General features: G+C 40.2%; 1 protein-coding gene and 2 long non-coding RNA genes across 3 annotated transcripts; all 3 read left to right on the top strand.

Moving 5' to 3' along the window:
* The first annotated feature begins 678 nt into the window (after nt 1-678).
* Nucleotides 679-1,669, top strand: LOC120105503. Its single transcript, XR_005507904.1, has 2 exons — nt 679-1,372; nt 1,474-1,669. It is a non-coding gene; the product is annotated as an uncharacterized LOC120105503 (long non-coding RNA).
* A 10,292-nt stretch (nt 1,670-11,961) lies between these two features.
* Nucleotides 11,962-12,689, top strand: LOC120105510. The gene is made up of 3 exons (XR_005507907.1): nt 11,962-12,025; nt 12,105-12,263; nt 12,472-12,689. It is a non-coding gene; the product is annotated as an uncharacterized LOC120105510 (long non-coding RNA).
* Nucleotides 12,690-12,979: 290 nt separating this feature from the next.
* Nucleotides 12,980-15,517, top strand: LOC120105508 (cytochrome c1-2, heme protein, mitochondrial-like). Its single transcript, XM_039118062.1, has 4 exons — nt 12,980-13,193; nt 14,888-14,988; nt 15,073-15,144; nt 15,365-15,517. Exons 1-4 carry the CDS (start codon nt 12,980-12,982, stop codon nt 15,422-15,424), a joined length of 447 nt encoding a protein of 148 aa, XP_038973990.1. The 3' UTR covers nt 15,425-15,517.
* The last annotated feature ends 6,705 nt before the right edge of the window (nt 15,518-22,222 follow it).

The raw sequence follows: 22,222 nt of genomic DNA, 5'->3' as shown, positions 1-22,222 counted from the left end.
ATCTCCAACTAGTTTCTGAAATTGTCTCTTTTTTTTGTGTGTGAGAACTGGTTTGAAGGGGCCTATGACTGTGTGTATAGCTGAAAAAGCTCCATTGCATGGATTTCTATAGGAGGGATTGAGAGGACCAGGGGATAATTGATGGTGCTGGATTTTTAATGATTAAGAAGGGGTTGGTGTAATGGTTGTGGATCTTGGAATGCATCATTGCATGTGCCTCCACATGCCTTCCAATTCTAGCAGTGGTGGCAGATTTTTGAAACTTGGGATAATGATGGAGAATAACACTTATTGTTAAGAATTCCAGCCACTTTCTGATTTTTTTTTTAATTTTTTCTTTTGTTTTCTTGAATGGTGGAAACCTGGAACTGCCCTAAACTGTTGGCTTTGAGAAGGAGTGGTAGGGTACTATAGCTTTGACCCCAAACAAAAGCACAAACTTTTGACCCACAAACTGGTCTCTCTATTTAAACACAACTTAAAGCTGTAGGGCTTTATCTTAGCATGCTGTGGGATGGCTGAAACTGGTCTTTGCACTTTGTCCAGAAAAGGTTTGATCTACGTTCCATTTTTTCAGCCAAAGCCTTTCATAAGCAAGAAAAGTCTCACTCCTTGTAGCCCCAGCTGAAGAAAACAAGTAGTGCCAATTCACTGGCAAAACAAGATTAGAAGCTTTCTGACAAAAGCAATATGGTGCTTTGCCTAATCACAGATGCATTGATCAAAGATATTAATTACTATAATATTAATTATTATAATTTTTATAATATTATATCATAAACTTAGGTGTTAGGTTTTGATATATATGTGGTGGTCAAGTTCGAGGGTGATGGTTTGGGATTTGATGGCAGTGTATATAAGATCTGAGCTTGAGGTATTAAAAGACTGAGATCGAAGTGAAAGAACAGAGATGCAACTTTGTCTGCAATGAGAAGCGATTCTGATAATGCATCAGATTCTCTAGAGAACTTAAAAGTAATTAAACTTGAGGACCTTAGATGATTTTAGGAGTAAGTGGACTGCAATACGAGGAAATTGAGTTTGGTGATTTGCATATGGAAGGTGGTTTAGGAGTTGTCCCATCACGAGTTTCTATGCTGTCATGACCAAGGAGTAAGTGGACTGACATACCAAGTATGATGCCATATATTGGTGGATGGGTTTGGTAACAATATGCCCCTGGTTTTTATGCTACACCATGTGTATGTGAGTTTATTATATACTTTTAGACCCTTCTGTAACTCTTTATTGTTTCCATCTCTCCAACAATGTCTTCCACAGCATTTGTGGCTAAGTTCATGAGCATCTACAAGGGGTTCCTCATTGCAACATTTTCCTGAATGATCGCGAGCAGGAGTAACCCCACTAAAAGGTTCAGACCTTGATACCTTCATTGTGTTAAGATTTACCGATTTCCTGATGTCATAGTCATGGATTATCTCGGTTTTCATCCCTGTTTCTTTGTGATTGCAGTTTTTGACATTGGGAGGACTCTTCATGTTTGCATCGTCACCAAGCAGCTGATGTTTAGCTTGATCCCTTTGTTTATTTTCTTTCTAATATGGTGGAAAAACCTGTGAATTGTATTAATCTAGCGGCCCCAAACCTTGTATTCCCAAAGATTAAAAAAGGGACCTTGTCTGCCATACAACGAAGAAGAGTTAATGAAGAGTTAATATATTGGTGGATGGGTTTGGATGGGTTTATTAGCCCTTTATTTAGTATAAATTTATCATTTAACCAAATATTGATTCTTTTTTATGCATACCAGGTAACAATATGCCCCGAGGGAGACGATTTAGAGATGTGGAGTTCCAACATTCTCAGGTGGGATCTACTTCTGATCAGTCCCAGCAGTCATGTGAGCACCAGCAGCACGAGTCAGAATCTCAGCGCGAGCCTCCTGCTGATTGTCCGGAGGATGAGCTCCGGATCCAGGATAATTCGATTTAAAGTTATGTTCATATTTGTCTTCAACTTTTTAAGACATTTTATTTAATTTGAATAGATGGACAAGGGACAGTGAGGACGAGACGGGGACCCACTCAAGCAAAGGATGTGTGGAAGCTTCCTCCGGGTAAGAAGATCATCATCCGATGCAACGAATTGGGGCAGCCCATCAATAGAGCTGGAAGTCTACTATCAAGCTTTTTAGGATCGGTTGCACGCAAGGGTCAACTGTGTCCACTCAACTATATGAAGTGGAATGACATGCTTCCTTCGTATAAGGTTGAGCTTCTTAGACTTATACAGGTAATGAATTGAATTTATTCTTTTTAATTCGACACCTTCTGTATATTAATTTGCTTAGTATCATAATTTTATTTTAGATGTTTAATATTATTATTTGAAATATTTGAATCTTGTTGTAGGGTAAGTTTGTACTCCCTCCAGAGAGCCATGATTGGGTGCTAAAGTCCCTCAATCGCAAATGGAAAGAATATAAAGCAAAATTGAAGATGGACTTCAAGCGCGAGGGTATGACAGAGGAGGAGGTTGCTCGTGTGACTCCTCCTGATGTATACCCTCAGCAGTGGAGGGAGCTTGTTCATTACTGATTTTCTGAAAGAGGACAGGTCACGTAAATTGTTTCAATATCTTCTATTATCTTTATTATTAATATAGATTGCAAATATATACATTGAATCATATTATACTGTGTGCTTTTATTTTGGCAGACATATTCTAATATTGGTAGAGCTGCACGAGCATCTCAAGCAGTTCCTCACACTTCAGGCTCGAAGAGTTATGCGAGACGTAGAAATGAATTCGTAAGTTCTTTTGAAACTATTTGAAACTCTACTAACATATAGCACGTATCATGATATATAGTTTGCCCATATACTTTCCGTATGTGTAGATAGTAGAGCATGGAAGGGAGCCTGGTGAGGTAGAGTTTTATAAGATGACCCACACTCACCGAGATGGCAGCTTTGTCCGGGACGAGTCGAGAGATATAGTTGTATGTATTTATTTTTTATTTTATCATAATTTTTTAATTAATTTTACTTCTTTTAAATTATTAATGTGACTGTTTGTTTTTTTGAGAGAGATATAGGAAAGAGCTACAAATCTTATTTCAGAGCGCGTCGGGGAGTCATCATCATCCGACGCGGCCAGTCGCGTCGAGGCTCAGGTCTATGCCGAATTGATGGGCCCAGAACGTTATGGTCGCGTGAGGGGTTACGGTATCGGAGTTACCCCCACTCAGCTGTCTGCAGTGAGCCGATATACCCAAGATGCCAGACAAGGTACTAGCACTGCAGAGGTTTGTAGTTTGAAGACAGAGATGGCACAGATAAAGCAGTCATATGAGACAAGGATAGAGGAGATGAGGCAGAGTCATATGACTGATATGGCGGAGTTGAAGCAGAGCCAAGAGTTGAAGATACAATCTTTGCAGGATCAGCTTGACCATATTTCATCTTTTTTGCAGAGATTTGCTCCTCCGGTACATAACTAAATATATTTGAATATTTTATATAATTATAATGTATTCTTGTATTAGCGTGATGACTTTCATATTTTTAGTTTCTAAAGTATTTTTTTTCTTGTAGGTTGCTGATACTTCATCTACTCGTAGAGATGATGCCGTCGACTCTTGATACATCGTAGATTGTGTACTTAGGAATTTGAGATGGATGTTTTTAGAATGTTTTTGAAGTACAATGTAATCAAATATGATAATATTGAGATTTTGAATGAAAAGTTCTTGTCTGTGTTGTGTATTTTGTTATCTATGTGATTTAGTGTATGTGTTTTGTTAGAAATTAATGTATACAGAGAATTAAAAATTGCATTTACAAAATTTTTTTTTTAAAAAAAATGCCATTGCCGACGCTATTTAGCGTCGGAAATACGAACTGGCACGGAATGTGAAATGCCATTAACGACGCTTTATTGCGTCGGTAAAGCAGATTAGGCTGACGCTTTTAAGCGTTGGCATAGCCCAACGAAAACTACGGTGTGAAGCGTGGGTTGAGGTACGCCGACGCTTTTAAGCGTCGGAGTCTTATAAAAGGAACGACGCTTAAAAGCGTCGGCATAAACCGACGACGCTTTTTTGACGCGTCGGGTTAAACCCGACCCACGCCCACCTGCCCGACGTCTGACCCACGCTTTGTAAAGCGTGGGCTGGGAATTCGCCGACGCTTATAAGCGTCGGTAGAGACAAAAAAAACCGCCGGAATTTATTCCTTCTTTTGTAGTGTACCTCACTCAACTTAGCTAGGCGGATTGTGGTATTGGGCAGTGTGCATACATTGCTATGGATACTGCCCTGGTGCTAGGACTAGCTTCAGCTGAGGAGCTTTCAGGGACCTAGGAGCCATTGCCAGGCCCTCTATAGGTTGAACTATCGTGATGGAGGGAGAATCAGGTATGCAAGAAGGTGTTGATTAGGGCAGTTTACGCCCCAACTCATAGATCGGAAAGTGGATCAGTAATTGCTGTGTTGGACTGCAATAGAGGTAAGGATTTCTTTACTTGTTTACCAATATATATATACATGTTATTGATTTCCACTATTGGATTTGCATCATGATTTACATGGATAGATTTGATTTAGTATGTGATGGTATATTTTATATGATTTCTAGTACAAATATACTTGCGTGATAGTATATGTATCAAATATTGGAAATATGATAAGTGAACAATATTACCTTGAATTTGAGAGAAATACATTGTGTAAGTCGAAATTGATTTGACAAGTGTATCTTGCAAATCAGATAGATAAGATATGGTTTGGACTAACCTTGTCATGGGATAGCCTCCATGAGCTTATACATGGGATAGCCTCTATGGGCTTATACGTGGGATAACCTCAACAAGCTTGTGCGTATAATAGCATCCTCGGACTTACGCATGGGATTTTGTCAGTCTAAAATTGCGTCATGATCTTGGTTAGTCCAAAGTTGAAAAAATAATTGTTATGAAATCTAGAAATCAAGTTGATGAGAAATGGATGATGTGACATAAGAAATTATTGTTGAACAAGTACTTAAATTTGAGATATATATATGTCTGTGTGTGCGCGCGCTTTTCTTTGATAAAATGATAATGAGGGCTTATATGCATGTTAATTATATGAGCTTTTTGAGTATTGATAGGATATTCATTTTATCTGGTATTATTTATGTGATTATTTTTCTATTAATTATGGTGTAGCAGTTTGGAATTCTTACTGGGAAGAAAAAACTTATATACTTTCTTGCATTTTTTTTTTTAAAGTTGCAGGTTGCGTAGTGCTTGGCTATGGTTGAGATCATAGGTGGAAGCGATGAGTAGATATAGTATTCTTATTTTCGGTAGGATGGATGAATTTTGTAATTTTATTCAAGTTGTTATTTGTTATGAATTGAGGTCATTTTTGTTCATGAATATTAAGGTTGTGATAAGTTTTTCAGGCCTAGCATATTCTCTAGGGCCTTGCTCTAGGAAGTATGCGGCTATGTTATGTGGCCAACCCGGGTTGCGGCTTCGGGGTGTGACAGAAATGGCATTAGAGTATAGGTTTAAGATCACTAGGGATTATGATAGAATGTATCTAATTTTAAGGTTATGATCACTTGGGACATGACAAAAGTTGTAGAAATAAATTCAGTGCATAGGTGTAAAATCACTAGGCATTGTGATATAATGTGTACATTGGGTTTGATATATGATGAGTATAAAAGGACCAGATGATTTGTCTTTGATCATGTTAAGAAAGATTTGACTTAAGATAAGTGTAAGACGGTTAACCATGGCATACCGGTTATACCGTACCATCTTCATATGTTGTTAAAATGACTTGGAGGTTCAAACTTGACTACTGGCTTAAGAGTTAGTTATGGTAAGTACACTCTACATAAATTGAGGATAAGGAGATTTAGAAGTCCACGCACAAGATGGGGTGCGATGGTCGAGGGGCATCCGTCGGCATGGCTGCCCTGGCTGCGGCAACATGCTATCTATGGTGTTGTCTATGGGAGCGCTCTGGGTCCTTGCCTTTGCATATGTGCCAGAGTCGGAGCGATTCCCTGAGCATGGATGCTGGGCATGGTTGGCTCGTCACCAGGTTGGAGGATCCATGCAGTGTGCGTGCACGGCTCCACTACCAGTGGCAAGCATGACCGATTCGGTTTCATGCAAGCGAGCGGCAGTTGGGTAGCACCAGTCGTGGCCCACACGACAGTTGGTGTGAGACACTTACTCACGGCCAGTGCCGGCTCGAGCCTTAGGCGACCGAGGCGGTCGCCTAAGGCCCCCGGCCCAGGGAAGGCCCCCACCACCCACTTGTTTTTTTTTTTTTTTTATTCCAGCTCAGGGCTATCGCCTATGTGGGAGACTGGGAGGGGACTGGCTATGCCTATGGGCTATCACTGGCGGAGTGGGCAGCGGGTTTGGGCGGCGGCGACGCGACGTAAAACGGTGAAAGGTTGAGGCCGACTGCGGCGACTGGCGACGGGCGACGGGCGATGGCGTGGTCGGTGGTCGAGCGGTCGAGTCGTCGACACTCGACAAGCAACGGGCAAGTGGGCAACGGCTTTTTCCTCCCCGGCTCCCCCCTTCTCTCCGACAGTCCGACTCTCCCCTTCTCTGCCTTTTTAATGCCGGAACCTTCTCCGGTTCTCGGCACTCGGTCTCAGCACTCGGCAGGGCAGATCGGCTATTCGGCTTGCAAAACCCTCTCTAGCTCTCCTCGCCGACGTCCGGTCCACTGTGCGTCCGTGCAGAGTCCCGTGACTTCCGTCCTCTCCTCGGCGTCCAGCGTCCTCGCCGACTCCGAGTCGCCGTCCTCGGCTCCTCCGACATCCGACTCCGCGGCGACCGAGGGCCGAGGCGGTGAGGCCTCAGTGACTCAGTCCCATCCTCTTCTCGCCGACGTCGCCGACTCGCCGTCCTCGGCCTCCCGTGAGGCTGTGACCGGCGCCGGCGGTGGCCCCGTCCTCTCCTCAGACCTCAGCTCCTCCGCCGCTCCGGCCGGCGGCCTCCTCGGGGTTCCCGGTTCCCAAATCCCAAGTCCCGACGGCCGACGGACCCGACACCCGACCTCCTCCCAGGCTCCCAGTCCCACGGTCCCACCGGGCCACCTCCCGAGGTTCGGCTGTTCCCAGTTCCCACTGTGGCACTGTCTACAGTCCACTGTTCCCGATTCCCCAATCCCACTGAGTTGAGTAAGTAACTGTAGTATGTAGTTACTTAGTTTATTAATTATTTTTTGGTTTAATTAAATTATATTTAGTTAAGTAATTAATTTAAAATTTGTTATTTTTTGGTTCAATTGTAGATTGGTTGTGACTTCACTACTTCAGCGGTTCGGCACTATTCGGCCTCTTCTCGCTGTCGAGTTCGGAACTATTCCACCTCTTCTCGACACAATTAAGTTCGGCACTACTTGTCGGGACCCGAGTTTGTTTTTCTTGACACAATTAAGTTTTATCATTTTTAACTTTTTTATATTTTGATTTGTTTGTGGTAGTTTTTTAATTGCTTAGTTTGATAATATTATTTATAGATTAAAATGTCTAATAGAAAATATGACTGTGGATATGAAAAACTCAAAAAAAAAGAAAAATCGATAAACTCATTCAATCTCAAAAAGGAGCTCTGGATAGATTTGTTGTTACAAACAAACATAACACTACATCAAATTCAACTCAAGAATTAGCAATAGAACATGCACCCGAAATAGAGTTAAAAAATGAGATTGCCAGTGAAACAATATCTAGTGAAGAACACAATGGAGAATCAGATAGAGATAGGATAAACAAGGAAAAAGATTGTGAAACTAGTTCTATTCCTACAAATTTATATGATCCTGGTCAATGGAAAATAATTGATACAAAATTTAGAGATCTAATAGTGGAAAGAGGTCCAATTAGGGATTATGATTTTCATTTTCCTAAGGATGAAAACAATAGACACTTTTCTACGATATATTATATTCGTAAGTTACCTAATGGTGAAAAACATGATAGAAAATGGTTAGTGTATTCGAAAGATTTGGATAGAGTATATTGTTTTTGCTGTAAATTATTTGATTCAAAGTCTAGCACGAGTCAATTAGTCAATGAAGGAAGTAGGGATTGGAAAAATCTAGATATCAAGCTTAAAAGTCATGAAACAACTAATGAACATATCATTAGCATGAATAGGTGGATTGAGTTAGAAGTGAGATTGCTAAAAAATAATACAATTGATAAAAATCTCCAAGAACAAATAAACCAAGAGAAGGATCATTGGAAAAAAGTTCTATTTAGAATTATTGCTGTCGTAAAAAATCTTGCAAAAAATAATTTAGCATTTCTAGGAAAGAATGAAAAGATCTATCAAAGCAATAACGGAAATTTTCTAAGTTTTATTGAAACGATTGCAGAATTTGATCCAATAATGCAAGAACATATTCGACGCATTCAACATGGTGAAATTTACAATCATTATTTAGGTCATAATATTCAAAATGAATTGATTCAAATGTTAGCATCTGAAATTAAAGCTATAATACTTAAAAAGATTAAAGAAGCAAAATATTTTTCTGTAATACTTGATTGCACTCCTGATGCAAGCCATCAGGAACAAATGACCCTAGTTTTAAGATGTGTAGATACTTCAACAAGTTCAGTAAAAGTAGAAGAATATTTTTTAGAATTTTTAGAAATAGATGATACCTCTGGAAAGGGCCTTTTTAATGAACTTATAAATATAATAGAAAAACATAAACTTGATGTTAATGATATAAGAGGACAAGGGTATGATAATGGATCTAATATGAAAGGAAAACATCAAGGTGTACAAAGAAGATTATTAGATATAAATTCTAGAGCATTTTACACACCATGTGGATGTCATAACTTGAATTTAGTATTATGTGATACTGCTAACTCGTGTCCTAAAGCTATATCTTTTTTTGGAGTGATACAACGGATTTATACCTTATTTTCTTCTTCTACAAAACGATGGAAAATTTTACAAGATAATATATCTACATTAACTCTTAAACCCTTGTCACAAACACGTTGGGAAAGTCGTATTGAAAGTGTCAAAGCAATTAAAAACCAAGCTCCTAAAATAAGAGATGCTTTAGTTCAATTAGCGGAAACTAGTGAAGATCCTAAAATAAAGAGTGAAGCCACATGTTTAGCTACATATGAGATTGAAAATTTTGAATTTTTATTAGGCATGAATATTTGGTATGATATATTATTTGCTGTTAACTCAGTTAGTAAGATTTTACAATCTGAAGACATGCATATTGATGTTGCTATAGATCAATTAAAAGGTCTTCTTTCTTATTTGAAAAGTTATAAGGAAAATGGATTCATGAATGCTTTGAATTCATCTAAAGAAATTGCAAATGAAATGGAAATAGAACCTATATTTCGTGAAAAACGTGTGATCCGTAGAAAAAAATATTTTGATGAAAATAATGATGATGAGATAACAAGATCAGCTGAAGAATCTTTTAGAATTGATTACTTTTTATATATAGTAGATCAAGCTATTTTTTCAATTCAAAATAGGTTTGAACAATTTACCGTATATGAAAATGTTTTTGGTTTTTTGTTTAATTTTAGAAAGTTAAAATCTTTGAATGAAGATGATTTGAAAAAGTGTTGTCTTAATCTTGAAAACTTTTTAAAGCATGGTGAATATTCTGATATTGATGGTATTGATCTGTTTTCAGAGTTAAAAATTTTAAAAGAATTTTTACAAACAGAAACTAGTACCCCTATTGATATTTTAAGTTTTATAAAAAAAACAGATTCTTTTCCAAATGCATGCATTGCATATAGGATATTATTAACAATACCTATAACAGTTGCTTCTGCTGAAAGAAGTTTTTTAAAATTAAAATTGATAAAATCTTATTTGCGATCAACTATGTCACAAGAAAGATTAAATGAATTAGCTATATTATCGATTGAAAATAGTATTTTAATGGATCTTGAGTATAAAAGTTTAATTAGTAATTTTGCTTCTCAAAAAGCTAGGCGAATTATTTTTAAATAAAAATTTTAAAATATTTTTATACTTATTAAAAAAATTATTATTTAAATAATAATAAAAAAGGCCCCTTCTAATGAGTTCGCCTAAGGCCCCCAAATGTATTGGGCCGCCCCCGCTCACGGCACTCATGGGTTGGCATGGGATGTGTCGGCGCGTGGGTGGAGGCCGTGGCGGCTGTGTCGCGGTGGCCGTTGACGGCGACGTACTAGGCGGCGCCGACGGTGTCGTCGAAGGCCTCGCGGGCGACGTTGAGGCCCATGCTGATGAGAGCGAGTTAGCATTGGGCGAGGGCCTGGGGGTGGCTGATTACGCGGGTGAGGTACTCCTTGCGGACGCTCAGGAGGGCGAGGAGGCAGTGGTGGACGGGAAGCTGGACCTTGCCGACGATGTGGAGGCGATGGAGGAGGAGGAGGTCCAATCGACCACGAAGAAGTAGCGGATCGCCACCCACACCCACATCAAAGGCCTCGGCCTCGATGCGAATGGAACTGCGATGCCTATGTCTGCTGGGTTTGTAGGGCAAGTGGATGCAAGAGAAGCTGCTGGTCTTGTCGTTGATATGATACAGCAGAAGAAGATGGCTTGGCGCGCGGGTGCTTCTGCTTGTTGGGCCTCCCATCACTGGCAAGATTGTGTTGGCTCTTGGGATCTCTCAGGAACATGGAAGCAAGGTGCCTTTTTTCCCCATTGTTACTCGTCGGAGGTCAAGAGGACTGAGGTGCTTATGGAAATTTTCAGGAGGGACATTGGTTTGCGTATTAAGGAAAATGAGGAAGTTTATGCAGGAGAGGTGACTGAGCTCTCCCCGGAAGAAACTGAGAGTACATATGGTGGTTATAGAAAATGTAAGGATAGGCCCTGACCATCGGCCGTAATGTGACGACTTCTACCTATGGCCTTGAGGTGAGGAAAGAACAGAGGATCGCGATCGCGATCCACTACTCCGTCTTCTTTGGAGCAACGAGACCGCAGGGTCGTAGCCGACTCCACGGGCAGTTGAACTCCCTGACTACTAAGGGATGGGCGGTGCAACCGTCCTTGGGCTTATCCATTCGAAAACCTTCCCTATAAAATTTCCCTAAACTCTCTAAAAAATCCACCACCACCAAGCATTTCTCTTCTTCTCTCCCGCCGGCGACTAACGTGACGCCACAACAAGCTCTATCGAGCCCTTCTCCCTTCTCTCACTACAGAAAATATGGGTTTTAACGACGCTTTTTTGCCGACGCTTGAACAAGCATCGGCAATTTTCCAACTACGGCCGAAAATAGCCGACGCTTTTTACAAGCGTCGGCTAATTACGATGCTTATTAGCGTTGGTCGTAGAGTTGGGATAAGATGACGCTTATTCACGTCGTTGAAAACCAAATCTCTTTGAGGAGTTGACTAAAATGGCTGCAGGAAGAGCCATCCACCAGCTACGCAGGGAGGAGAAGAAAAAGGGTAGAGAGATAGGGAGGGAGAGGGGCGGAGAGGCATTCAGGCAGCTTCGTGTCTCTCTCGCGTGTGCTCTCTTCCCAGTCCCCATACTCTCTTTTCTTTCAAAGCCCACAAAGTAGAGTAACCCTCGTCTCCTCGGTTTCGACGCCCGACTCCGTTCGATTCCGGCAGCTCCTCCGCTGTCTCGGGGATCCGATCCTCCGTCGTAGCTCGATACTTAGCTCTCTACACCTCGTTTCCGTTCTTGTTCCTTTTTTGTTGTTTCTGATTTTCTCCTTCTATACGAATGCTCATGGAAAGTGATCCGCTGGATTACATGATTGTTGATGGATTTGATCGGACTTTAGGGCTTTGTTCCGAATGCTTTGTCTTCGCCGATCGGAATTGGTTTCTGGTTAAATGCCATCGATTTCTATGATCTTGATCGATATGGTTTTTAATGAATGCGGCATGCGCGGTCTAGATTTGTTTCTTGTCTGGTTGAGTTTGCTCTCAACTCACATTCTTCGTTTATTCTCCTTTATGGAATGCTAGGTTTTGGATTTCTTGTGTTCGTGCCCCAGTAGAGTTTGGTTGGGATCTAATGGACCAGGTTAGAAGCAATGTGCTTTCCCTTCTTCTGGTAGTAGAATGTGATGTTTTGAGTGATAATGTGAGGATTTTGGTCGCAGTACGAGAAGGTGGAGAAGATTGGGGAAGGGACCTACGGAGTGGTGTACAAGGCTCGAGACCGTCCGACCAATGAGATGAAAGCTCTGAAAAAGATTCGCCTGGAGCAAGAAGATAGGGAGTTCCCAGCACAACCATAAGAGAGATCTTCCTCCACCCAGGTACTTAATCTTCATTACGCAAATAGATGAAACTTGTTCTCTGAGCAGTAGGCGAAGAACAAAAATTACTGATGGCCTTTCCAGTTATTATATTCCTCTGGTTGAAGGGAGTTCCATTTTCTAGTTTTGGTGGTGGTTTCTAGTCAAGTTGCATTAATTTTATTGTTTCCATTCTTTGTGCATTTAACTATCTATCATTTACATGCAGGCCCTGTTTTTGCTTCCATCTTATGTGTGGAAGTAAGATCAAGAAAGTGTTGGATCTGCTGGTGTGAAATCACTAAGAGCATTGGCATTCCTTGGAGTAGGTGTTTCTGGTATATTGAGCCTGGCTACTTTGGCATCTGCTGATGAAGCTGAGCATGGCCTACCATGTCCAATCTATCCTTGGCCTCACAAAGGCATTCTTAGTTCCTATGACCACGCATCATAAGTGGAGTACCATCTCTATATTTACTAATTTTTTTCTCATTTCTATAAGATTCTCTTATTCGCTATACTGATTTAATTATATATTACATGAATTTGAATGAATTTATGCTTTGAGATCTGCTGAATCAACTTTGAAGAGATCTCTTGTTATCATTTAATGGCTAACCTGAGTAGCTTAGTAGCTTGGCTGCAAAAAAAGGTTGTCCGTTTTAGATAACTAACATTTTGTTCATCTGCACAACGAAATAAGCAAAGCTGTATACTAGTTTTAATGTGGATGTACAATGATTGAAATACTAATTATAATGAACTTGAGCAGAATTTGGCGCGGTCACCAAGTTTACCAACAAGTTTGTGCTTCTTGCCATTCAATGTCTCTGATTTCATATCGAGATCTTGTTGGTGTAGCATACACTGAAGAGGAGACAAAGGCTATGGCAGCTGAGGTTGAGGTGGTTGATGGGCCAAATGGTGAAGGTGAAATGTTCACACGTCCTGGTAAAGGTAAATTAAGCGATCGTTTCCCTCAGCCATATCCAAATGAACAAGTAGCAAGATTTGCCAATGGAGGAGCATATCCTCCGGACTTAAGCATTATCACCAAGGTAGTATCACTGAAAATTTGGACTCAGATTTGCATCAATGTCTGTCTGGTTCTTTTACTAATGTTCTCCTGCATATTCCTCCAGGCATGACACAATGGCCAAAACTATGTTTTTTCCCTACTCACAGGATATCGTGATCCTCCTGCAGGTGTTTTGGTAATATTTTTTCTCTGTTCTTTAAGTATTTATTGCGACATTTTTTCTATGTCCATCACAGTTCTTGTCTCACTTTGTTTGGATGATGATGACTCCCCGACGCGCTCTGAAATAAGATTTGTAGCTCTTTCCTATATCTCTCTCAAAAAAATAACCAGTCACATTAATATTTTAAAAGAAGTAAAATTAATAAAAAAATTATGATCAAATAAAAAATGAATACATACAACTATATCTCTCGACTCGTCCCGGACAAAGCTACCATCTCGGTGAGTGTGGGTCATCTTATAAAACTCTACCTCACCAGGCTCCCTTCCATGCTCTACTATCTACACATACGTAAAGTATATTGACAAACTATATATCATGATACGTGCTATATGTTAGTAGAGTTTCAAATAGTTTCAAAAGAACTTACGAATTCATTTCTACGTCTTACATAACTCTTTGAGCCTGAAGTATGAGGAACTGCTTGAGATGCTCGTGCAGCTCTACCAATATTAGAATATGTCTGCCAAAATAAAAGCACACAGTATAATATGATTCAATGTATATATTTGCAATCTATATTAATAATAAAGATAATAGAAGATATTGAAACCATATACGTGACCTGTCCTCTTTCAGAAAACCAGTAGTGAACAAGCTCCCTGCTGAGGGTATACATCAAGAGGAGTCACACGAGCAACCTCCTCCTCTATCATACCCTCGCGCTTGAAGTCCGTCTTCAATTTTGCTTTATATTCTTTTCATTTGCGGTTGAGGGACTTTAGCACCTAATCATGGCTCTCTGGAGGGAGTACAAACTTACCCTACAACAAGATACAGAATGTTATAATAATATTAAATCTCTAAAATAAAATTATGGTACTAAGCAAATTAACACACAGGAGGTGTCGAATTAAAAAGAATAAATTCAATTCATTACCTATATAAGTCTAAGAAGCTCAACCTTATATGAAGGAAGCATGTCATTCCACTTCGTATATTGAGCGGACACAGCTAACCCTTGCGTGCAACCGATCCTAAAAAGCTTGATAGTAGACTTCCAGCTCTATTGATGGGCTGCCCCAATTCGTTGCATCGGATGATGATCTTCTCACTCGGAGGAAGCTTCCACACATCCTTTGCTTGAGTGGGTCCCCGTCTCGTCCTCACTGTCCCTTGTCCATCTATTCAAATTAAATAAAATATCTTAAAAAGTTTGTGCAATGATTGAAATACTAATTATAATGAACTTGAGCAGAATTCGGCGCGGTCACCAAGTTTACCAACAAGTTTGTGCTTCTTGCCATTCAATGTCTCTGATTTCATATCGAGATCTTGTTGGTGTAGCATACACTGAAGAGGAGACAAAGGCTATGGCAGCTGAGGTTGAGGTGGTTGATGGGCCAAATGGTGAAGGTGAAATGTTCACACATCCTGGTAAAGGTAAATTAAGCGATCGTTTCCCTCAGCCATATCCAAATGAACAAGCAGCAAGATTTGCCAATGGAGGAGCATATCCTCCAGACTTAAGCATTATCACCAAGGTAGTATCACTGAAAATTTGGACTCAGATTTGCATCAATGTCTGTCTGGTTCTTTTACTAATGTTCTCCTGCATATTCCTCCAGGCACGACACAATGGCCAAAACTATGTTTTTGCCCTACTCACAGGATATCGTGATCCTCCTGCAGGTGTTTTGGTAATGTTTTTTCTCTGTTCTTTAAGTATTTATTGCGATATTTTTTACATGTCCATCACAGTTCTTGTCTCACTTTGTTTGGATGATAATTTTCGGCATATCTGATAAATTAAATGGAGCTATGGCTGAATAAAAATTTACATATTATCAATTATGATGTATAAGTTAATGTATCCCATTTTAACAAATATCTAAGGTTTTTTTCTTTTTTTCTTTGTAGATTCCTGATACTTCAAATGCTCGCATAGATGATGATGATGGAGCTGAATCCCGTCCCTGATACTTTGTAGATTGTTTTTTATGGAGTTTGATATGTAAAAGTACATTGTAATTCATAACTTTTTATGTAAATTTATATTTCGAATGATCTAAATGTTTGTCAATATCAATGTAATTTGAATGTTTGGTTCATATTGTATAATGTGTGTTTTATGATTTATGTAAATTTATAGAGTTTGATATTTTTAATTTTTTTAAAAAATAATTACATTTTCCGACGCTTTAAAGCGTCGGTAAAAACCGTCGGCCTAGGCGTAACCCGCGTGCCACGACAGTTTTTTCCGACGCTTTATAGCGTTGGTAAACATATTTGCCGACGCTTTATAGCGTCGGAAAAAAGCGTCAGCAAATCCCAGTTTTTGCCGACGCTAAAAAGTTTTTCCACTCCGGTATCGCCGACGCTTCTGCGACGCTTTGGTTAGCGTCGCCGAAGCTTTAGCCGACGCTTATAAGCGTCGCTAAAGGCCCTAAAAAGCGTCGGAAAAGGTAAGTTCTCCTGTAGTGTCTCTCTCTTTCCATTTTCTCCATACACTCCATTTCGAGGCTCCTTCTCCCTATTTTGAGAACCGCTGCCACTGGCCGCCGGATGGAACCACCTTCGGCTGAGACCCACCACCTCTACTGCCTGCCGATAAGCTTTCTTCCCCCTGTTCTTTTATTCTTAGTCAAATTGAAGCCAATCTACCATGTCTATTCGGGCTAAATCGAGGACACTCTTGGTCTCTTCCTTCTCGTCGGTGTTGTTGGCTGGCCGTCGATCGGATGATGGCCTCTCGTCAAATTTGGGCCTAGTTTAGTAATTTTGAGCCGTGTTGGGTTCTCTCCATTATGGGCCAGATTTGGGCCCAATTCAATCATTTTTGGACCTATTGGACCATGCTCGTCATGGGCCGAGTTTGGGCCTTGTTCACCCAATTAGATTGTGTCCATTGTGGGCCGAGTTCGGGCCTTGTTCATCCTGTTGGATCGTATCTATTGTGGGTTGTATATCTGTTGGGCCTTGTTCATCCTATTGGGCCGTATCCATTGTGAGCCGAGTTTGGGCTCTATTTATTTCGTTAGGCCGTGTCCATTGTGGGCCCTATATTATTTTGGGCCCTATTGGGCCCTGTGCACCATGTTGGGCCATGTCAATTATAGGCCGAGTTCAGGCCCTATTCATCTCGTTGGGCTGTGTCTATTGTGAGCCGTATATTCTTTTGAGCACTGTTCATCCATGTGGGCCGAGTTTGTTCATTTTGGGCTAGGAAAAAAAATACTGGTCCATGACTCCTTTTAATTGAGTAGGCTTAGGCTTTTCCTAATGTTCAACCTGAACCACTTGGATCAGGCCCGTGATTAGGATCAGACCAAGAGATTCTCTCTTTAAGCCACTTTCTCTTTCTAAGTCAGACTCGGGTCTTGGCTTTCTTTTGCTTAAATCTAAGTGGACCGACTTGAGCAGTCCGGCACAATTATCTAACCAAACTAATATGAGGGCATGAGGCCACTCTCTTGTAGTGTTTAATTTTATCTTCTAGAAAAATATTAAAATTAATAATATTTTAATGATATTAAATAGATGCACCTAACATGTTTGCCTGAAGTAGGATTTAAAGTAAAAAGAGATAAGTAACATAATGCTTCAAAGTGTATTTTTTAAAATATTTAGTAAAATAATTATTAGCGGATTAAATTTTGATATATTTTGTACTTAATTAAATAGGTGAAACATGTTAATAATTATTTTAAAATTATGTTAATGTTATGAAATATGAAAAATATGACTGGACAAATTATAAAAAATCTATTTTGTATGTATGTATTCTCAGCATGGCTATGATCTGTTCTGGCCCCATAAATGAAGATTATTCGTTGGATCTATCGATTTGTAATTTGTGAGAAACTAGTTTCGACACTGCACCACTGATGATTAGAATAGTAGTATTTGGACTCTATTGCCACCTATAGTTAATAATAGTAGATTTGACACTTTGTGCAACCCATGCCACTGGGTTACGTAGCCATAGCCTATTGATATCGAGATTCTAGCATCAGTTTTATAAAAATAATAATAAATTTCAAAAGAAATTTATGTATTATTGCTGATTTATTTTTCAGTCATTATTTTGTGCTTAAATTAAATATTGGCATACTTTGGCCCCACTTCAGGGTATTATATTGTTTATTAGGCTAGTATAACTCATTACTATATTTTTCTGTTTTTGAGATCCATATGCATAAATGCATGATCGCTCGGGACTTGGAAAGTGCATTAGATTTCTGAAGATTTTTTTTTCAGTTATTGGTATTTTGGATAGACTAGCTAGAGTATTTAATTTGATTTATGTTATTAATTAGTACATGTTATATTGAAACTTTGTAACATTGCCTTGAATAAATTAATAATTAAATAAAATTTTATGATTCATTATTGCTTTGATATAATATGTAGCTTTGCATGCCTGTATGGTCCACCGTACAGGCATGCAACGTTTGTTGCGCTCCGAGTTTGGGGCGTGATAGAAAAACCATTAGTCATGTAATAATTGGAGTAAAGACTGTCGAAGGAACCAAGCAACTGAGGTTGGATCCTGTTGGGAGGAAAAATATAAGTCGTCACGCTTGCATGAACATCCAAGCAGACCTCCTCCGACTTGGAGGCGCCCGAGTGGCCTCTCCGACCTGGAAGCGTCCGAGCAGGCCTCCTCTGACCTGGAGGCGACCGAGTAGATCCTTCGACCAGGAGACCCGGAGGCGCCCGAGTGGCCTCTCCGACCTTGTGGAGTGATTGATTATAACCCTATTTGATTTTGATGAGCTCAAAGCATTTGAGTATATCTTTTGTTTACTAATGAATTCAATCGAGTGTTTCAGTGAAAATCTTGTCTAAGTGTTTCTAGATTTGGTTCAAGATATTTTGGATAAGTTAAGAAGTCAGTTTGAACCAAAGTCTGAGACTCGAGTCGACTCCGGGATATTACGAGTCGACTCCAAGCGTATCAGAAGCACTGGCACGGGCTCGAGTCGACTCCGGAACATTACGAGTCGACTCCGACTGAGAACAGACAGATGAACAGAAAGACACAATTTAAAACCTGTCAGCGAGTCGACTCCTGAAGTGCGCGAGTCGACTCCAATGCTTACCGAGTCGACTCCGGAGTAGTTTGAGTCGACTCCAGGGAGTTCAAGGCAAAAGTCAGAGAGCAGTTTTCGGACACTGAGATCCGAGTCGACTCCCGTAATGCGCGAGTCGACTCCGAGACAACGCGACCCCAAAAAGACAGAAGACCAAATTGTTGTCTCTGAGAGCCGAGTCGACTCCAAGACAGCTCGAGTCGACTCCAAGGCAGCGCTACACCAAAAAGGCAGAAGACTGAGTTTCGGAAACTGAGAGCCGAGTCGACTCCGGAACAGTTCGAGTCGACTCCAAAACTGGACGAGCCAAAAGACAGAAGATAGGGAGTTCGGGCTCTGAGCGCCGAGTCGACTCCCAGGACTGTCGAGTCGACTCGAGTGGGCCAAGTTGAAAAATAGCTCCATGAATTCCATGGGATGAGCCGACTCCAAGAATGCCAAGTCAGCTCCAGTTTTTGGCGAGTCGACTCCGGGTTAAGTCGAGTCGACTCCCAGTCGAGGAGGTCACTTTAATTCAAATTCGGAACAGTTGCCGAACGGACTCCAGAAAAGCATGAGTCGACTCCTGTTACAGCCGAGTCGACTCCAGATCGCGCGAGTCGACTCCGACCCCAACGGACACATTGTCAGGATGTGCAGAGTGTACAGAACGGGCAGAAAAATGTGTCTAACGGCTAGTTTCTGTGGGGGATGGCTTAAATAGCCACAGAGGACTGTAGCAAGGCAGAGAAGTACCATTCCACTCAAAGAAATCAAGCATCCTTTCTCTGCAAACTGATTTCAACGGAAAAGAAGGAAGAGGGCCATTAACTCCATTCAACCGACTCTTCCCAGCATTAAAAGAAGTCTCCTCCTGCCTTCAAGTCTTCCAGATTTTTAAGAGGAGACCCAAAGTTCAAGAAGCCCTTCTCTTCTCCAACTCAAACGTGTTTGAGGGCTCTTAACTTTACTCTTATTAATATCGCTGTATATCTGCTTTTTAGAAGCTCTGTTTTTTCTATTTGTCTTTGTTCTTTCCATCTTGTTCTTACTTGATTCAATCAGGGGATTGAATCAAGGGTATATAGGTTTGTTGGTGAGCCTAGGTTGAAACCAACGGTGTAAGGGTTCCCCGAAAAACAATCGGGATGGTTCTAGTCGGTGAGCCTGGAAAAACCGACCGAGTTCGTTGTGACCTCGTAAAACAACAAGTTTGGTTGCGAGCTTGGAAAACAACCGGCTGTAATCCGAGGGGTTATAGTGAATTCCCAAGTGAGACTTGGGGAGTGGACGTAGGAGCAAGGGTTAGCTCCGAACCACTATAAAAACATTGTGTTTGTGATTGCTTGTGTCTCTCTCTCTTACTCTCATTTCACTCACAGCACATAGCACTAATTAATCATCTTGCAACAGTATTAGTTAGTCATCCACAAACGTTTTAATTGCAAAATTATTTTAAAACCCAATTCACCCCCCCCTCTTGGGTTGTCTATCTGGGCAACAAGTGGTATCAGAGCCTAAACTCTTCTACCCTAAGAGTAAAAGATCAAAATGACAACCCCATTTGGATCTTCCCACATTGAGGGTCAGTCCACCCAAAGACCCCCATTCTTTAATGGATCCGACTACTCATATTGGAAGGCTAGGATGAGAATATTTATCCAAGCCCAAGACTATGAGATGTGGACCATTATATTAAATGGACCATACATCCCATCCATCTATGTAGAGGGTGTCACTGTACCCAAACTTGAAAAGGATTGGAATGACCATGATATGAGAAAGGCACAACTCAATGCCAAAGCAATGAATGTGCTTTACTGTGCATTAGATAGGAATGAATTCAATAGGGTCTCTACTTGCAATTCTGCAAAAGAGATTTGGGATAGACTTGAAGTGACCCATGAGGGCACGAATCAAGTCAAAGAATCCAAAATAAATATATTGGTTCGTAAGTATGAACTATTTAAGATGGATTCTAATGAAACAATCACTTGCATGTTCACTAGATTTACTGACATTGTCAATAGCCTAAAAAGCCTTGGCAAAAACTATACTAACAGTGATCTTGTCAGGAAGATTCTTCGCTGTCTACCAAGGTCATGGGAAGCCAAAGTGATGGCAATCCAAGAAGCCAAGGACTTGAACAAGCTACCACTTGAGGAGCTTCTTGGATCCCTAATGACACACGAGCTAACAATGAAGCAACACAGCGAAGAAGAGTCCTCCCATAAGAAAAAGGTAATAGCTCTCAAATCTACATCATCTAACAAAGACTTGTCTTGCAGTAGCAGCAGTGAAGAAGAAGATCATGAGGGAGATGATGATGAGGCTCTTCTCGTGCATAAGTTCAGAAGATTCATCAACCGGAAGAAATCCTCACATCAAAGGAGAGGCCCCTCAAATTCCTATCACAAGGATAAAGGTAAGAAAAGGAAAAATGAGGGGATCGGTTGTTATGAGTGCAAGAAGCCGGGGCACTTCAGAGCTGAGTGTCCCTTGCTGAAAAAGGGGAGCAAGTACAAGAAGAAGAAAGTCCTCGTCTCCACCCTATCGGACTCCGACACCTCATCATCATCATCGGATGAAGAACAAGAAGAAAAGGCCAATCTGTGTTTTATGGCCAACGACAATGAGGTAACATCCGCACCACATTTAGATTTTACTTTCGATGAATTATATGATGCTTTCAATGAATTAATGGATGAATACAAAACAATAAACGTTAAAAACAAAGAACTAAAAGTAACTAACCAAACTCATCTCCGTAAGTATGATTCATTAGTTAAGGATAAAGATGTTCTTATCAAAGAAAATGCAGAACTTAAAACAAGCAACCAAATCTTGATACAAAAGAATAATACCTTAACTAAAGAAAATGAAAGGCTGAACAAAGAAACATTAGAACCTAAAAACAATAAACATATAAATGAGAGTCTCACAAAAGAACTAAATGATCTAAAAACAGAAAAACAAAAATTGACACTAGAACTTGAAAAATACAAGCCCATTGTAGAAAAATTTACATATAGCTCAGAAAAATTAGAGATGATACTTAATAGTCAACGAGCTGTATTCAATAGAGCGGGTTTAGGGTATAAACCTAAAAATAAGCAAAAACTCCTTAGTAACTTCTTTGTTAAAGCAGGAGAAAGTAAAACTAAGAAAATAACCTGTTTTTGTTGTGGAACTTTAGGACATAAAGCAAATGTATGTGATTATAGGAAAGGAAAAACTAAAAGAAAAATTAAAAGAATTTGGGTTCCAAAAGGAACCAACACTACTAACCATGAAGGACCCAAGAAAACTTGGGTACCTAAAACTATATGATTTGCTTGTGTAGGAGTGTCTTGCAGCCAAAGTCGATAAAAATTGTTGGTACTTGGACAGTGGCTGCTCAAGACACATGACGGGTGACAAGGATCAATTCTTCACCCTTGAAGCTAAGAAGGGAGGTGCTGTGACTTTTGGAGACAATAACCAAGGTCACATCATTGGTATAGGTAAAGTACAAATTACCCCTTCAACTTTTATTGATAATGTTCGATATGTTGATGGTCTTAAGCATAATCTACTAAGCATTAGTCAATTGTGTGATAGAGGTTATGATGTTATGTTTAAACCATCACTATGCATCATAACAAACCCAAATGATAATAGTTTAGTTTTTAAAGGAATAAGACGTGGAAATGTGTATGTTGTA

Source organism: Phoenix dactylifera, unplaced genomic scaffold (assembly GCF_009389715.1).
Source record: "Phoenix dactylifera cultivar Barhee BC4 unplaced genomic scaffold, palm_55x_up_171113_PBpolish2nd_filt_p 000304F, whole genome shotgun sequence".
NCBI lineage: Eukaryota > Viridiplantae > Streptophyta > Magnoliopsida > Arecales > Arecaceae > Phoenix > Phoenix dactylifera.
This window is presented reverse-complemented; position numbering and strand designations above follow the sequence as displayed.